At 37.0% G+C, this 19,046-nt stretch overlaps 1 protein-coding gene across 4 annotated transcripts in view; it reads left to right on the forward strand.

Moving 5' to 3' along the window:
• Nucleotides 1–19,046, forward strand: part of STAU2 (staufen double-stranded RNA binding protein 2) — a 171,510-nt gene that overhangs the window by 104,643 nt on the left and 47,821 nt on the right. For 3 of the 4 annotated variants that reach the window (XM_014255101.2, XM_005517089.2, XM_088066027.1), the window contains exon 13: nucleotides 5,429–5,542. The exons of the other annotated variant lie outside the window; for it this stretch is intronic. In XM_014255101.2, the coding sequence (XP_014110576.1) occupies nucleotides 5,429–5,542 (114 nt within the window). The remainder of the gene's footprint in view (nucleotides 1–5,428; nucleotides 5,543–19,046) is intronic. 4 annotated transcript variants of the gene reach the window in all.

The raw sequence follows: 19,046 nt of genomic DNA on the forward strand, positions 1-19,046 counted from the left end.
ACTTGGTTTTTGTGTCTGTTTTTCAACTTTTTTTAAAATATTTGTTTAGATGATGGGATTTTTTCCCCAATTTTTTTTTTTTTTTGTGTTTGTTTTAACTGAAAAAAAAAGGAATTGTAAAACAGGTAGTAAGAATGAAAAATGGCATTTGGAATCTCTCTCATACTGCTCTGTGTTGGAAGAAACTGACCTAATATTTCTTAGGAAACCTCTATGGATAATATATAATACAAGGATTCATGCTTTTAAGTACTAGAATACTATATGGTGAAAGCTGCTAAAATTGGCTTTGAGAAAATGGTTGAAATGAGCAAGTAAATGAAATTTATTTTTTGTGCCAGAAGTATTTCTTCACCAATAAATAAGCATGAAACAGACTTGAGCTCAAACAGGTTTGTTTCATTTTTTCTTTAATAGCTGACATGACTAACTGTAGATGAACAACATAAAGTGGAAGATAAAAGACCCATATGGAAAAGACAGCTTTTCACCAGGATGCAAAAGGAAGTAAACTGTTTCATGAGACTCTTGTCCAAATCAAAATTGCTATTTTAACATCTGACTTCTGAGCCCATTCTGGTTTTTTTGTTGCTGTAAATCCAAAGCAGCCTATGTAAAATCTTGGAAACTATTCTGTAAACTCAGGACTAAATCGGGTGCTCTCCTTTTGCGGGGCAGATTTAAAGGAATACCATCCTTTGTTGTAGCAAAATAGTCCAGGCTTGTCAATCCAGAAGATTTGTGCATTGCTGAACATAATGGCATTTTATTACCTAGTTTATTTCTGTCTAGCATTCTAAGACTCCTGCTGATGCTTTGACTCAGATTAGTTTTCAGTTGGGAAAGTTGAACTCCAGTGTCACAGATGACTTCTCTCTTTTTGTAATTTGTATTATTATTTTTTTTAAACTATTAAATGTTCAAGAAAGAAAATGTTTCTCCTGACAGAAGTTCTGTTTCAAACTGTGAACATTGAGCAGCAGTGTGTGAAAAGAGTAGCCTTTATTTTTGCTCCCTTCAGACTCTTGTTACTTGTTCCTAACAGTAGTTTGGGATATTATAGTCAAACTTAATGATTAAGTAGTAGTACAATAGGTCTCTCACCCTCCTCAGCTGTGACTCAGTAAACCACAACCCTTGTCCATGCAAAAGGATAGATGTTCAAATTCAGACATGCATGCTGAAGGCCAGCAGACTATGCTGTTCTTGAAGTTAGGAAAACTGCATTTACAGAATAATTTCTGCAGTTTAACTATGGCCATTATCTGAAATTGCATATTAATCCAGTTTTTAAAGCAGCTTATTGCAACATAAATCCTGAAATATTTTTGCAGTTTCCATCAGAACACTTGCAAGTAAGGAGGGGTATTATAGTAAAGGTAGATTGAAGAGGCATCTTTATATAAATATGAGAGAAATGGGAAATTTCCTGCTTGAGAAGCAGCATTATGAGAAAAGTACCCTAAAATGTAATTTCATATACAGTTTTATGCAGTAAAAAGTTAAAAGTTCTGGCTCTGCCATTCCCCATTCAGATGTAACATTGTACACATTCATCTTGTATCTTCCTTTATGTGTAGCTGTAAATGCCCATCAAAATATTTGCATCTCTTCAGTAATTTAAAATACTAAAAACAAGGGGCCAAATTTCAGCATAAGTTGTGGTTTCAGACCTTCACATAAGTTTCTATATACACACTCCAATGAATGGTACCCTTCCATATATACTCATATCATGCTGCTTGTTCCTGACTGAAGCAATCTGTAAAATGAATATACACTTATATGTCATGTGAATATGGATACATGTGTGAGTAAATCCATGGCATTGCAAAAAAATATACTTCTAGAATTAATTTCAGTATTTTGATGTCCGGGATGCCCTTTGTGTTTTATGCACTGAGGTTTTGTGCCCTGCCCACACAGCGCCATGGAGTGCTGTGTTTGGGATTCTTGTACTGCCTATACATGATTTACCTCAGGTGTATGTAGTTACCAAGAGAAAAGCTGGCAGTGCTGTGTGCTTTTCCCAATAAATGAGCAGTCTCATTTAGAATTATTGCTAGGATCTTCTTGTGGTGACACTGCTCTGTGCTGTGTAGACAAACCTTGGAGGAGAATTACATGTAAATCACTCATAATAGTCTGAGGCTGGAGTCTTGCATTTTACTCAGAAACTTGCACAACTCTTTCTAGAGACATCTGTATGCTGGCCATTGTTTTCTAACCAGATCCTAATTCTTTTCCATCAAATCTCTGCCTACATGTTATCTAAATAAAACATTCTGAATTTTAATGAGTGAAATTTCATTGCTGCTAATCCTTAGATGCACTGGGCTAATCTGTGAGTGTCCCTTAATTATAAAAAGTGAAGCCGGGAAATTGGGTCCTGGACATATAGAGTAATTATTTTCATAACACTTTTGTTTTTACCCCCATAACATAAGGAAAGAGAAAATGAGTAATTGTGGTAAGGCCAGAGGCCTTAATGATGCTTTCTAGCCCCAGCACTGCCAGTCAGTCCAGTCCAGCTTGGATGAGTCATTTGAAGTCTGTCCACAAAATGTCCATACCTGCCTAACAGAGGTATGGTGAGATGGGCTGTAGTTAAGCACTCCTGACTCTTTAAGGCACAGAGGAACTTAGAAAAGTGTTCTTCTTGTCATTATGACTCTCAGTAATGGCTTCGTAATCACCATCAGAGCATTTGGCCAGCCTTCAGTCATCACCCCTTGATCACAGATACTGACTCAGGTATTTGCTGTGCTCTGCTTTAAAAGATATGATATTCTTGAAAGAGTTTTATAGACGTTCAGATTCTTCCCACACTTAGTAATAATAGCACGGACATATAAATTGAAATATTTCTAACATGCTGCTGGCCAAAAGCCAAGAACTATCTGCTGCTATTTGGGCTATTTGATAATTATTTGACTACTATTATTTCTTTCTGAGTGCCTATTTTGGACATTCTGCTCTAATAGGTAAATAAAAAAGCTGCACATTTTGGCTCGTAGATCAAACTTGAAGGGGAAAGGAATAATGTAGTGTGAGAATGTAGTAACTGGACTGATAAATAACAAAGCAGGATTACGGGGAAATTGCGCATACGCATGCCAAATGTCGAAGTCTGAATGTTTCTTCTGACTGCACAAATCTGTAGACTAGAGAGATTTGATGAAAGGACAAAGTTGTATTTGTTCCTATTTAAAGTCCAGTCTTTTGTCTTTTATATCACTATTCATATCATTAATACAGAAAGTGTTTCTTTTGGTTCAGCTGAAGAGCTTCAACAGAGCAAGAGATAATTAGAGATCTGTTGTCTGAGAAATTACAAAAGAAGGCCTTGGTATATTGAGATGAGGCCAAAAGTGCATAATGAAATCCTTTTGGGAAAGTTAAGCCTATAGAGACACCAAAATTCTGAATTTATTGCAATTTCAATGTGGGACTCCAAAAGGGATGTGAGTCAAACCTGCTATTGAAAATAGCAGTGTCATTAAATACTTTTTCCTCTGGCTATCTCCTGTTCTTTCAGCTTGTTAGTCATTCTTTATTCCAGTGGACACTACTGGATTGTATGCTGATATTATTCTTATGAAAACTAAGCCTACAAATATGCTGTGCAGCTCAGAAAGTGCCATTCTCCCATTTCTACATATGTGCTTTTCTTAGCCACCAGTTTTTGCCCCTTTTGCAATGTCATTCATATTTGCAGCACAGAAACATCCTCTTGGTCTTTGCTGCTGCATTTCTCACATCACATTCCCACAGCACATACTCAGCAGAAACTCTACTTTGCAGCCAGTTGTGGAAGCTTGATAAGCCTTTGTCATAACAGTAGTCCCTGACATTTAAAGGACTTCAGTTTATATTTGTCAGCCAAATTTCATACCTTCATACCTCTTTCAATTAATCAAAGTTAAACCATTGTATATGTGAAGGGGCCTCTTGTGGTTTCTAAGTAAGTAGTATGGCTTTTCTGGCAGAGAGCCACAAGCAATTTAGTAGGCACATACTGTGGGGGTTGAGAGGAAGAGAGACAGGAATAATCCAGAAGGCTTTAAGAAGGGCTGAATGAAATCAGTATTTCTGTACACAGTACAAGACTTTTGCATTCTATATCTTACTTTTGGCCATGGCAAAACTGTTTCGGTGTGTTGTCGTTTAGGTAATTTTGAAACATAGCACCAACTTTGTTTTCCTCTTAACCAGTTTTGCACTGGTTTTACTTCAGTTGAAGCATTCCCAATTGCACCTGTGGCAGAGAAGAGTTAGGCACGAGGGATTTAATACATGCTTTACAATTGTCATATTGTCACTAAACTGTTTTCACAGGAATAAACCTAATGTAGTTCCTAGCTGTCTTTAGGAATAATGTAGTTTCCTAGCTGTCTTCTTTTTTAGCCTAAAAGTCAGGATGAGGCTTTACCATGTACCTTTTGTCTGAGAGCTCTACAGCTGTAAATAGATACTAACATAAAAGGTCTGTCTCCAGCAGAGCTGATCTCTCTTTCCAATTCTGACAGGGGTCACATAGTCAATGTAAATTACCACCATAAACTAAATTCCACCTCTCCTGTAGAACAAAGTGCCTGATCTGCCTGCCTAGAAGTCAGGAGCTATGCAGAGAACTGTAATATTTCAACAATTCAGCATGAGTGGCAACCTGTTCTTAATAATGAAACACTAGCAACATTTAATTTCATTTTGTTTCATCATGTTAAAATCCATCCTTTCTTTAGGGGATTTAAAAACCAGCTGAAGGGAACCTGAAGACAAAGAGAATAATTCAAGTGGAAGCACTATCTTCCTCTGTATTTCATGCAAGTTCAGGTTCAAGATGCACATCTTGATGCCTACAGGGAACGAGTTACTCTTAGAAAAGGATAGTCTAGACACCTCAAGAAGAATGTGATTTCTCCGTTTTATCTGTAGTTTTGCTTTAATTGAAATATGTATTACAATAGTAATGTCAAAAGAGTTAGTGGATTTTACTAGAAATGAAATTACAATCAGAAAATTTTAACTATTATTGGCAATTTTTTGGAGGCTGTATTGATTTACTTGGGTGTTTTATAACTAAGCTACAATATGCTGTTAAAAATGACATGTAGGTTGGAAACTTTAACTTGAAGCTAGTTTCTTATATAGATACAACATCTTGAAATCAGTCTAAAAGATGTCAGAATCTCAAGAACTCAGCAGATCAAATATTATGCAACAGGCATATAATGGAAACTTTGGCCCCAGTTCAGCATATGACTATCTAGACTATTTTACACACTCCTTTTTTGATATTAAAGATGAATTCAATGTAAATGTCTGGAATTCTTCTTACAAGCTTGTTGAAAAGGGACAGTATTTTAGCATGACTCCCTTGTGCAAACCTGGTGTTTAGCAGATTACGTATGTTATTCTGTTATAGGTACACTACAGTGATAGACAAAATGGCAAAGAGTGTATGACCTGTTTGACACTGTCTCCTGTGCAGATGACTTTCCAAGGTATCGGAAGCTCCATTGAAGCCAGCCATGACCAGGTATAATACCTTCACCCCACACTCTTGTAATTTTATTAATATCTGGTAAGGCCAGAATGTCAGCATTAGTAAATTTAAAATTTCGACACATCTTGTGCTTTTCATATGGCATGCTCTTGTCACAGGGATTTTCCTCTCTTGCCCTACTAAAATCCTAATTAGATCTAAAGAGTGAAATGAAAAGGAGACAAAACTATATTGCCTTTTACATATTTCTAAGACATATTAGGAAAAAGCCTGAAGAGCTTGCTTTGGTTTTAAAGTCAGATGTAAGGTTTCTGCAAAGGTTTTATTTGCTTTTATGTGTGTATCAGGTCTTGTCTATTCTGTTTTTGTCAGAAGATTATGAGTAGTCGGAAAAGCAGAGAGATGAAGCCATCATCTCTAGCCATCATCTGTCACAAGAAACTGGCATTTGAGAGGGGAAAGGCATTTTTAATCAGACTTTGTAAAACTCCCATTTTGTTTGGCTGTTGCTAAAACATTTAATTCAAGCTTCTGGCAAAAAGCCAGAAGAGAAAAAAAAGGCTCAATGTTAATCATTTATCACCCTGTTGCTTCAGATGGGAACTGAGGGGGACTTCCATTCTTGTTGTCTTTTCCTCCACCACTCGTATGTATAAAAGCAAGACAAGACTTTGATACTCTGAAAGTATTAAAAGCAAAAAGGAAACAAGTAGAAGAAAGCATTAAACCAAACCTTGCACCTTTCATATCTTCAGTAGATTAGAAAAAGTTACCATGTTTACTTGCTTTTGCAGGTTATCTTTAAATGGTACTGTGTTCACGTTACATTTTATCAGACTCTATGCAAAATCCTCTAAGAAAAAAAGGGAAAGCTGCCTTAAGAATTGGCAGAATTAGTTACTTTTGGGGAAAAGTTTCAGTCACTCTTAGCCATGTTTTTGTTTGGTGGGTTTTTTATTGCGAGTTCCTAAGTTAGTTGTTAACATAAACTAAGCCCATTAGTTATTTACATGGTAACATGAGGATACTTCCTGCCCTTAAGTGTTTGGTGTTTTACAGAAATGGAGAGCTGTGGTAAGTCAGACCATACTTTAACATTCAATTCTCATTTCATCCAGCAACTTGTTTATGCTGCTCTAAAGCTGCTCCATTTTTCTTTCACTAAAGATAGGGTTTTACAATATAGTTATAACACAAGTATGATATTTAGACATTTCAATGAATTTAAGGTGGTCCCTGTCAATTTGGTAACAACTACATTCTGGGCTACCAGCCAGCTTGGCCTTTGTCTTAGCATTTATTTAGGCTAGAGTATGATATGTAAACAGAAAAAAGACTCTGTAAGCAAAAAGCACATTTAAGCCATCCAAATAATTATATATTTAAGACCTCTAGATGAAAATGCCATATTGAGCCTGCAAAGTCAAGCACCCAGAAATTAGGAAATTCCAGATTATGTGCAGCATTAGTTTCACCCCAAATGTACCCATTCAGTGCTCCAAACAGGATATTCTTCTGAGAAGGAAAAAAAAAAAAAAAAAAAAAGCGTAAAATCACACAGATAAAGATTGTATCATAGCACATTCACAAATAAGTAGAATTTAATTTGCTTGGGCCATTTTGTAGATGGAATTTCCTCATCTTGTTTCAATTTGAAGTTTAAAGAATGTTCATAATTGGTTTTAGTTACGTAATTTTCCACAGGGTTCTTAAAATGGAAAGAAAAATGTTTTGTTATTTCACGATGGGGTGGTTGTTGTGTTACTGAACCCACATCACTTGTGCAAAGATTTCATCTGAGCCAAGAGCAAAATAAAATAATAATCTGAAAGCCAAATGCCAACCCGTGGCTCACAAAATAGATCCACTCACTGGACAGGATGCACAAATTTCTGCTCATGTCTTTCCTAACTGTCAGAGGGAATTTCATTTTCTGGGGAAAAGGGATGCTATTGGTGCGTTGTGTTTGATAAGGGGGTAGCAGGACTAGATTAAAGCATCATTTTCCATCACCTGAATAAATAGAGAAAATCATTAGCAAGTTAAGTGTTTGCCAGGCACTGGAATTAATGAATTAGTGACAAAATTAGGGCTATTAATGGACTAACTAAAGGAAAATTTCCCTTTTCTCTGTTGTTCCTGTGTGCTTGGTATGTTTTTCCTTGTTTCCTACAATTTTACACACAGTAGGTTGATTTTATGGTTTTTACTCTTTTAAAAATAGGATACAGAAATACTGCACCTTTGTCAAACTGAACTTCATTTTAAAGTGTCAAATAAGTGCAAGATGCTATGTATGCTATAAAACTTGAATTTTAGAAATTCTTCTTTAACTTTTGTAATCTGTGACTTTTAAATCATGTCTATAGTATTTTGTGGCTATTAGGATGGGCTGATCACCTGGAAGCCTGTGATTTCAGTGGAGGGATGGTGATTTGTGCCTCAGTGGTGAGGCAGGGCATAGTTTGACATCAGGAATTGTCGGCTTCTGTGCTTAGGAAGATCATTTTTCTCACATTTGTCTTAAAATATTGATTCTATAATTTCTAGAGGTATTTTTATGGAACACTTCAGGAATGAGACTCTGGAATATTTTGGGGGGAAAAGGAATAAAAAGTGCTGTGTGAGAGTATCTAATAAAAAAGCTATTTGTCACTATATTGTGGCAGAAGAACCATAGGACTGTGGTATGTGGAAGCTGATCAAAAAAAACCCCAAAAAACAAAAAAGGAATAGAAATGAAAAGGGAAAAAAAAAAAGAAAACTATGTCGCCAGTGGCATCTCCAGCACTATAGAATACCTTTCAGATTGGAATTGTCTTTTGTAATGTGTCTCCCTACTCATATCCAGTGGGAGATTTGTTACCAGCAGATACCAAAGTGGTTACAATCCTACATAAGTACATTATCTGGCTGTTTCAAATATGTCAAGACTTGACACTGCAGTTTTTCAAGTCTCTTGCTCTTTTCCTGTACTCTGTAGGGAGTTTTCATTCTTTAGATTGGTTTAGCTTGTGATTTTAATGAGTTCAAATATTTTCCCCACATTCTTCATCTGAGCAATTTCAGATTAATATAAACATATCAGACTGGTACACTAATTAGTGTGCATTTTGAATGTCTGATTGACGAGGCATATCTCATTTGGTCATGAAGCAGTATTGTGGAAGCAATTGCTGATCTTCCATTTTTCCTTTGACAAAAAGAAAAAATGGGAAACATTCCTAAAGCACCACTGCAGTCTATCCTCCACATATTTTGCTGGGTTTTGCATTCAGGTATGCCAACCTCTTTTATAAAAATTTAATGGGGTTCATAATTTCTTTTTCCTGAATTATTTCTTTCTATTTTTTCTGTTTCTCATTATCTGACTAAAACTCTAAAATTCTTTTTTCTTAACAGCAACTATTCTTTGGAGTTTTTTTTTCAGTAAAATTTAGCTACAAGTAGCTATTAGTTAAAATGGTCACCACTTTCTATGGATTTTCTCAATAAAAGCTGAATTTTTCCTTAATGGTAGTAAAGCCTGGTATTTTTTACATTGCTGTAGGACTGGATACAACCTATCCTCAAGGCTTATGATGGACTTCAGGCATATATTGTAAAGCTGGGGAACGAATTGAAAATGGGTGATTTAAAGTAACAGAAAGGAAGTCCAGATAGTTTTTTTATTTGTGTCACTGAGAAAATTCAAGATATGAAAAGTAGGAGATAGAAAGGGAAAAAAATCATAGATAGGAGGCTATATAAGCAAAAAAATAGTTGGAATGAGGCAGAAAATGAAGAAAGTGCAGGGAAACGGGACAGTGGATGTCTGAAGGCCACAGAAGTGGGATAAAGAGAGAAAGTTAGAGTTATGCAAAAGGAGTGATCAAAAACCCCAACAAAAAAAGACATCTTGTTCACTGCTGCATCTCAAACTACTGAAACCTGAATTTCTTGTTACTGCTACAAATAAATATCTCCCAGTTTTAGTGAACTGTGACACATGGAGAGTTCTTTGAATTCTTGAGTGCAGGCACACTAAGAACTGTAAGTTAGAAGATGTAATGCTTGCAATTGAAGGAAATGGAGATTTATGTTTTCCCTGGAGGACTCTAGGCAATACCTTAAAGTTCTTATAGATGTCCTGCACTCAACAAATATCACTGGATTCACTGTAAGGGTAGATAGGTTGAGTTTGATGCCCTATGTCAAACAAGACAGCCGTGACATAGGTTCAATCTAAGAAGTGACATACTTCTGCTATGCCATGAGCAAGCCAGTGTCAAACCCAGCCAGCTTCCATGTTTACATATATATTTTATAGACTTGCAATGTTGCTGTCTTTAGTGGCTTTATAACAATTGTTTTTCTGGATGTTACAGCTCTGAGTGACTGAGTGTTTTTGGGGTATCACACTCCTGTGGTTGTCATAGCTGTGAAGGAATAAACATCTTGGGTGTGTTCTTAAGGCTTACTGAACAGCAGACAAATTGAAAATATGAACATTCATTTTTAAATAAAATTATTTAAAAGTCACTGCTAGTGATGAGAAAGAACAGGGGCCTATTTTGAGATTTTTGAATGCTTGCCATGTAGTACTCTGCCTGTAAAAGTAAATTTTTAATTCCAAGTAACTTAATGTTCATTGAAGAGTGACCAGTTCTCCACTTGAATTTCAGGAAGCAGATCAAAGAATAACGCAGTTTCTTAAAGTCTCATTGCTTTAATACTTTCTGATGTTTTTGGAGGTTTTAACCACATGCATGTTTTTTGGAACTGGCAATACTGTCCATTTGTTTATTACTGAGTTCAGCTGTTTACTTCACCTAATTGTGCTGTTAAAATGATATCAATGAACATTTTATGCCTATATTTTTATTCCTTGCTTTCTTAATGTTATCTATTATATTTATGCTGAATATTAGACTGTAGTTTTAGAACTCTTCTGCACTTTGCAGTGTGCAGAATGGAATAGTTGTATTTTGCAGGAAGATACCAATTGTTTAATGTTATATTTAACCTACCACTAATAACACTTTAATTTTCAAGTATAAAAATATCTGGAAAGAGAATTAGCAGGGGCAGAAATTGTAGAAGTGGAAGAGCTACTGCTAAGATAGGCTTGATCAGAGAGCCCAGCAGGGAGGGGATGTACTGAAAGGAAGTTGCCACGCTCAGCAGTTTCAGAAATCACTGATGGAAAGCTTGGCAGACAGCAGTGGCAAGCAAAGTGGAATGTGGTCAAGCCATCATTGCTAGTCTGCAAGCAGACATTTCTGGGCAGGGTTGACAGAGAGTGGGGATGCCCAGATGTGAGCAGCTCCTGATGGCATTCGAATACAGGAAGGGCAGGAATAGTTCTCAGGGAACAAAAGACATGGGTGATAGGCTCAAGGGAAGGTGCTTGGAGCATTAAGGTCTGAAAAGAACTTTGCACTATAATAGCAAATGCATCACACACATGAAGCTCCACATCTCTGTTATGGTCTGAGAATTGGTTGCAGAGCATGCTCAGGAGGCAGCATCTAGGGAATTTACAGAAGCCGAAATAACTAAAGGTGTAGTCAGTGAGTATGCAGAGGACAAGAATTTATCCAGTGCTGTAACCAGAAAAGATAAATGGGGTTGTGTTTTTTGTTAAGATACCTTTCCAGGTCAGAAAATCAGATGATTTACTGGACACTACATTAATTTCCAATTAAAATTATTTTTTTTTTTGTAATGAGAAATTAGGATTTTCTAGATGTTGAGATTAAGATTAACTTCACAGTGGGTTTTTTTTTCTCCTGCATATGACCAAAAAATGAAAAAAATGTCAAGGTTTTCTTTAAAAAATACATATATCCTTTTTTGTCTTTTTGTTTTTTCCTTAGGTGATATATGCTTCACTTGTCAGCTTATTTCCACTTTACTTATTGTAAATGTGGTTATTTCTTCAGGGTGGCTTTTTCAATAAAATGACAAAATTTTAGTTTTAATAAGTAAAAATTTTCTAGCAGTTTTCCCAAAGTTTGGCAATTCCATTGCAGCCCCTTCAGCATCAGGACTTCTACCTGATCTTATGAAAACATCTCACACAACTAGCTCTCCTCTTTCAAGGGAGGGGGTCTCACTGTCTGCTGCCCTCTTTTTGACAACTCTGTAACCTTCAGGGGTGGGTGAAGCATGACCACAGCTGAGTGCCCAATGCTCCAAAAGAGCCAGTTCATGTAGGACAGAAATTTAAACTTTTGATGTATAGCACCACATTTCACTCTTCTGTTCTGTCTCTTAGGTTGATGCTGCAGTAAGGAGTCATCCCATCAGGTTTTAGTTAGGCACACTGGATTGTTGTCTGCTATTTGATATTTTACCTCATCTGTTGTGCTCTCCACCACTGTGTATGGAAGTATTGGTACATTCTCTCTGTATTCTTCATCTTCTGTTTTGCATTATGTCAGTCTGGATGTATGTGACAGAACATTTGCTTTTCCCTGGCAGCTGCTAAAGTTTTCCTTGATGAGCCCAAGATCAAATGCTTGTATTTGTTCAGGAAGTGTAATCTTTAATTTTCAAAAAGTGGGTTACTAATTAACTGCTGAATGGGGAAAAAAATGCAAACCAAGGCATGCCTATCTCCTTGCCAGGCTCTTTCAGTCCTGTCATTCAGGGCTTCCTGAGCAGATTCCTAATGTGACTGCTTGTTGCTGAAGATGCATAATGGGATTTTTCAGTGCTCTGTGTATGCATGTTTGTTTACACAGCAATGTCAGCAGGGTATGAAATGCTACTGTTGCAGTCTCTGCCTATCTTACATGCTTGGCGTGTAACTCGTAACTAATGACGAACAAACACCATGTATGTTTTTGGGACTGTGTTCCTCTGTTGGAAAAAGAGAAAAAATGTGATATATCCTCCTGACTGCTATTGGTGAGGTTTCACAAGAGTGGTGAGGCTCACAGGATCACACAATGGTTGAGGTGGGAAGGGACCTCTGGAAGTCTCCCGGTCCAAGGCCCCTGCTGAAACAAGGCCATCTAGAACAGCCTGCCCAGGCCGTGTGGAGGCAGCTTTTGAGTATCTTAAAGGTGAGACACTCCTCCTTGGTTGTTCTTTCCCATTTACTTCATCTCCTGTCCTGGCTGCTTCCTTAACTGCTGAGCTAGGTGTAAACAAGCTTTTATCCAGCTCAGTGAGTTGAACTGATCCACTGGGGCTTAGATGAATGTCACTGCTGAAACAAGGGAGACACCAGGACTGCCCACCCAAGAGGAGAGGAGAGGGAGCCATCCATTTCCACAGCAGCAACCTATTGGCTCAGCTTACCCACCTTGTAAAATGTCATTTAAAGGGGATGAGGCAAAAATTAACGGTACAGAGAAGTTAATTTCTTGTAGAAATGTTTGTCTTCTTTAGTACCCTTAAAGCTTTTCACTGTGCAGTAGCATGACCTGGCACAAATAGGACACCAGGAATGGCACATGGAGGAAGGAAGAACAAGGCTCTAGCAGCCCTGACCTGCAAAAGTTTAGCTGTTTTGGAACTGCACCCTTAGTAGTTGCTTGCATTAAAATACCTTAGCAAGCTTTCAGTGCAGTGTAACATGTGGATGTGGAAAGAGAAGCATTAACAACATACAATGAGCCAACCTTCCATGGACCACAGGCCAGCAGTTCGCTATCCTAAGTTTGCAATCTGGTTTTGGTTTGGTTGTTTTGCTGTTACTTTAGGCTCAGATGGACAATGGTGGAATGCAAAAATCTTGAATTTTCTTGCTGCTGTGGCTGTTAGGAAAGGGAAGAAGCTTAAAAGGGAAAGGTATTGGAGAAGTTTGGAAAAGCTAAAAATGTCAGTTTGCTGCCTTGTCACGCTTCAGCAGGAGATTCAGCCCACTTGTATTATCAAGAAATCTAACAGATTTTTCCTTGTCAGGGAAAAACATGGGGAAGACAACAGAGGTAGGTTCTTCTCCTACTCAGCAGCTAAAAATGGATAGGCATACACCTACTGGACGAAAGTTAGTAACAGAGATAGAGGCAAAAATCAAGTGGAAGGAGACCCACCCCCAAGTAGCTTGTCTTGCAGTTGGGATTGACAAAGATCTAGATTTTTCATTTTAACTCCTGACAGGCAGCATTTTAATTTTAGTAGTTTTGTCCATTTTAATTTCTAGGTCTGGTAAAGCCTTTCAAAGTTATGAATTAAAACTAACATTGAGTCAAAGCCCAGCTTTTGTAGGCACCTCCATTTTAGACAAAGAAGACATTAGAAATATATACACTGAACTTTGGTGCCCACCCAGTGCTAGCTAGAGTTGTTCCGTGGCATTTTCCACACACTGCTCAAAGTAATGCTATGTCTGTTTGTTGATTTGTGTTTAAGCACTTGTCATTCAGTGAAGTTGCTTAACACCCTAATTATATAATTGGCATTTCAAATTACATTTCCTTAACCATTCTACAAGACAAAATAATGATTTGCACATGTGGCATCTGAAGAACTGTGCTTTTGCCAAAATTCTGTTTGCCACCTAATTTTTCCACTTTTCCTGAAATAATATCCCACAGCTGGTATTATGCATGCATCTAGCACAAATGAAATTTCATAGTTTTAGGTTTTCACAATTGTCATTCAACCCCTTGATCTACACAGTGCAAGCAGAAACTAAATTTGACATCCTACACCCCTTCATTTCAAGAATTCATTTCAAGAAGCCAGAATCTCATAATAAATGCTCTGACAATGGACTTAAGGGAAATAAATGAGGTCAGGAATCATAAGTAATTACTAGTTAGTAATTAGGCATTAGTAACAGGTAATTTTGTTAGTATGAGCATAAGAAAGTTGTGGAGCAATGTTGAGGAGCACTGTGATTAAGCTCAGTTCCTAGACATCCGTGCTTGCTTTCTTGTCTTGGGGGTTTTTTTAAAATACCCCATCAAGAAAGAGCTGAAGACTTACCCTGGCTTGATGACTAATGGTTTACCTGAGAAAATGACTTCACTTCGCTTTTTTACATGCTTGTCACTGATGCCCTATGGATAGTGTCAGACATCTAAGGGAAAAAGGTGTTTATACTCTTTCCTATAGCTCATTTAACATAAAATCCAAGTCCCTTTGTCTGCTTCCAAATTCATTATCTGTACAGGTTTTTTGTAGTCACACTGGTTTTCTAAGATCATTGAGTCAGAAGATCCCACTGTTTGAGACATGAAGGAGTCACCAAACAGCCTTCTCTTCAAAGCATCGAATGACCAATGTCCTTACTTGATAGAGGAGTTTCTGTATCCCCAGAAGCTCTGTATGTTCTTGTGTCCTCCATTTCACAGCCCTTACAGACTGCCTTTGTTCTAATACTAATGCTTCATTCCAGCAAGATCCTTCACATATGCTAAATGTGAGACTGCTTCCAAGTAATTCTCTCTCTCAAGGATCCAGGAGTTGAGATAATAAACACTAGAATGGAGGTATCAAGCAAAACCAATGCAGTGAGCTCTTAAGTTGAACTTCAAATTTTATCAATATTTCTTCATATTCATTCTTTCTCTTTCCCATCATTAGAGAGACTGTGAGACCTAGTTTTCCACAGATCCTTACGGCTGTACAAATAATTGATTTTACAGTCCAAAATCTCCTCTCTCATCCTTTATCCCCTCAAAAAAACCCCAACAGTTCAAATTGGTCCAAAATAAAGAAAAAAATGCTTCTAGCCAAAAAAAATAATTAATTTTGTACTTGGGCATTTGTAGTAAAACTAAGAAAATGGCTGAGATTTACAAAACTGGTGGGAAAGATGATGAACTATTTTACCAATAAGCTCAGGAGTTCACACTCTCACGCAAGATGCAGAAGATTTAAGTTTTATTCCATGTTTGTCCCTACAGGACCATGAACCCTCTTTAGGAACCCTTCTTACGCTACAGAGAGGCACAGCTGGGCAGCCCCAGGAACACAAAGTGGCAACCACAGAGCAGTCCTGTTTTTGACTCAGTGAACAGTTTGCTCAATAGAGCTGCATGAGCAGCAAAGTTTGATGGAATTCTCATTTGATATTAACCCCTTTGATCTAAATCATGAAAAGAAGGATTGTTATCCTCCTGGGAGTTAAAGAGGCTTAAGCTATGATTTTTCACAGTCCAGTATTGACCATCAAGTGAATCTTCCCCTTTAGTGTTCACCCCAAGTGGATAAAGCTAAAGAAGCTATAATAGATAACTTCTAATTTCCAAAGGTATTTACAGTTTAAAATGCAGAAGATCTGTCCTGAGTCTGGGAGCAGTTTTGGCCAAAGCAAAATTGCTCTTTCCAATGTATAACTGTTTCCTGGAGGAATATGCTTGCTCTGCTCTACAGCCAGCCCCACCCCTGCCCCGGGTAGGTGTCCAGCTGGTGGTGGCATTGTTCAAACCTCCAGCCACGTGCTCCTCGTGGGTGGATGTTGCCACATGGATCCGGAGCTGAGACTGCCAGACCAAGCTACAAAGGCAATTTAAGCCAGTATGAAATGTTCAAATGGAGTCACTGTGTTCCTCAGCAGTATCTGGAAAGTCTTTCTCTTCCTCCCTTGTGTATTTTTTCTAAGCATAACATGCAGACAAATCAAGTTCTCTCTTTCCTCAGCATTCAGCTCTTCAGCTGTCTGTAAAAGACCTTTACGTTTGTTTCAGGACATTTAAAACTTGGTAGCATGGCATGGATTCATAAAGGACATTTTGGCAGCTGTTGTTGCTGAATCTCTTGTATTGGCTGTAGATAAAGTAAGACAAGTACCAAAGCCTCAAGTCTCTTGTGCTGATAGCAGTGGAGCTCTGAGAAGTCCCTGTACCCACCACGCCTCAGCCACTCAGATGAAAGTAACAACTTTTGCTGATACTGGATATAAGGCTTATCCCAGTAATGGAAAGATTTTAGATGGTTTGTGAGGTCATAGGATGCCTGTTTAGACATTTCTTCAAAACATTGGGCTGTTCAGCAAGTCAGTCTTATTTCATAATCCCTCCTAAATATTTTCTACTTCAGTATTGTTTTGAATAATTGGGGTAGTTTTTTCTAGCACAGCATGCTGTATGAAATTATGACTTGAGGAGATTTTTATGTTGGCATGGTTTATTCAATACTTCATTGTCATTTATGTGAAGTGGTATAATAATACACTATCAGTGATTTACTGGGGAGCTGGACATACATGAACCTTTGTGCCTCTGAGTGCAGCTTCGATAATGCTGCAGCACCTGGGGCTTGATTTTGGAATGCCACAAAACAGGATCATTCTTTCAAATTAAATAAAAAGTAAAGGCTCAGTGTATATAACTTTTTTTTTTTTTTTATCATCATGTCCATGCTTGTGAGGAAAAGAATAGAAAAAAAAGGGTAAAGGAATGTTTGCCATAGTTTTATAAGCTGCAAAAGAATTAAGCAAGAAGATGTGTGTTTGAGAGGGAGCTAAGGAAATTAAAAGGAGGCATCAAACATTGGCTTGATCCAAAAGTGCTTAAAATCCCATTTGCCCTTACAGAATGAAAATACTAGCAAGGAAGTCTGACATTCTGGCAAAGACACAATTTAGACATGTCAAACTACTTTAAGATATTTTGAAAGTTTCTTGGCCCTCATTTAAATAAACTGAGTCTTGAGTTTTTTGGAACTCTCCTGATAAGTAACACTTAAAACCCTTTTGATCAAATACCCTTTCTCAGGCAATTACATGTTCTTAATTTAGAGGCCGGTTCAAAAGATTGCTTGTTACCTTCATTTAACAAAGGTTCAAGTGCTGCAGTTTTCTGATCTTTTTAAAAAAGGCAAACAAGGAGAGTTTACACAATAAAAGTTCTCTTTTTATTCTCAAATTAATTATTTTGAAATATCTCACAGATTACATCAGTTTCTTCCTTGCATTCATGTTGCAAGATGGCGAGTATTGTATATTGTTAGTGATGCATTAAATTAGTTGTTTACATTATAAAATCTAAACATATTAGAATCTTTTGTGTTTGTCTTCAAAGATTCCTATTCTAATAAAGCTTTCTGAAACAAGTAAGGTTGTCTTTTTTGTTTAGTTTATGCATCAGTGGAGAACCTAAAGATTTGTAGCCTCTAGCCATCCCTGTCTGTGTTTAGTAGAGTGTAAGGAAATTGTGTTTTGGACAATATATATTATCTTTTCATATAAAAGGGAAAGTTGTACTTTTAAATAAATTATTTTGCATTTAGAAAAGGTAACACCTCAGACAAATACAAATGTAAAGAGTCAAAGTTCGTACTCTTCTCTCAAATAACTTGTTTTGCTGCAACTTTTAATTGGAATAAAAGAAGTATGTTTAATGTCCTGAAAAATAAAGATCTTGGCTGAATCCTTCCTATTTTTGATGGCTTTGTTCACTCTTCAGGTTAAAGTGTTTCTGAGTGTTAAGTGATACAAGATCAATATTCAGCAAAGAACAGTATTTGGGATTTTACAGAAACTTTGCTGTTTGGACTCTCAGTTTTTTTATCTCTTTAAAAAGAGTTTTAACAAAGTTGTAATGAAATACGAAAAATAAATTCAAAAGCTGATAGCTTTAAATGACTGGAGCTGCTTGGTGAAAATAACTTGAACTTTTGAGGGAAGTTCATGAGTGAAGTTTTAGAGGCAAAGCAGCTTCTCAAAGAGTCAGTTGAGCAGTGTGGCAGTGGATGTCCACACTTACCCCTTGACACAATCCTTTTCAGTGCAATTTGTCTTAGTTCTTCATACAGAGAAATGACTGCTCTAAGATATATGTACACATATATATATACACTTTGACTTTTTAGGTCATACTGGTCATACTGCATCTGCCTTATGAATCTCTGTTTTAATATGTTTAGACATACATCTTCCTATCCTAACAGTGTTGGCAAGTCATGAGTAAACAGCAGGATTTTATTTACCTGTCAAAGCCCCAAATAAATTGCATCAAGCCAATGACCAAATAAAATGTCACAGTTATACTTTATTTCATCTGGAAGGAAATGTAGCAAGCTAAGTGTTAACTTCAGAAGCAGATTATTTTCTGTGTACAAGATATGCCTTTTAGAATAACATGCCAAGAGCGCTTCATATCTCAATAGCCTCCAGAACATACAGCAATATAACAAGCACTGGGTTATAGTAAAACTTGGGATTTGTGACAAAATAAGCAGTGAAGTGAAGAGAACAGTACTGAAACCAGTTGAAAAAACAGGGAGGATAGAACTTGATAAAATTATGGAAAATCTTAGAACATCTAGTTTCTGATCACGACAGTGAGAAAAGTGATTAGGAGTAAACTGCTATTTTTCAATAAACCTTCAACTTTAGACAAAAAAAGCAAAGTGATTAAAAGGTATCAGAGACTTTTAATTAAATAAAAAAGTAGCTTTTTTAAGCAATGTGTAAAATTAAAAGAAAAAAAGAATGTATTATTTGCCTGAAAGATTTTGTTAGTGAAAGAAAGCATGGGAAGGTATGAAACAGTGTGATGTAACAGCATGCCAGAAGCTGTGTCAAAGGCTATCATCACTTGTTGAGTTATTTAGGTAAGATGTGTTCCCTCAGCAGCTTAAGGACAGTGCT

This window comes from Pseudopodoces humilis, chromosome 1 (genome assembly GCF_049639895.1).
Source record: "Pseudopodoces humilis isolate 2021_Gansu_Grassland_sample_001 chromosome 1, ASM4963989v1, whole genome shotgun sequence".
Classification (NCBI taxonomy): Eukaryota; Metazoa; Chordata; class Aves; order Passeriformes; family Paridae; genus Pseudopodoces; species Pseudopodoces humilis.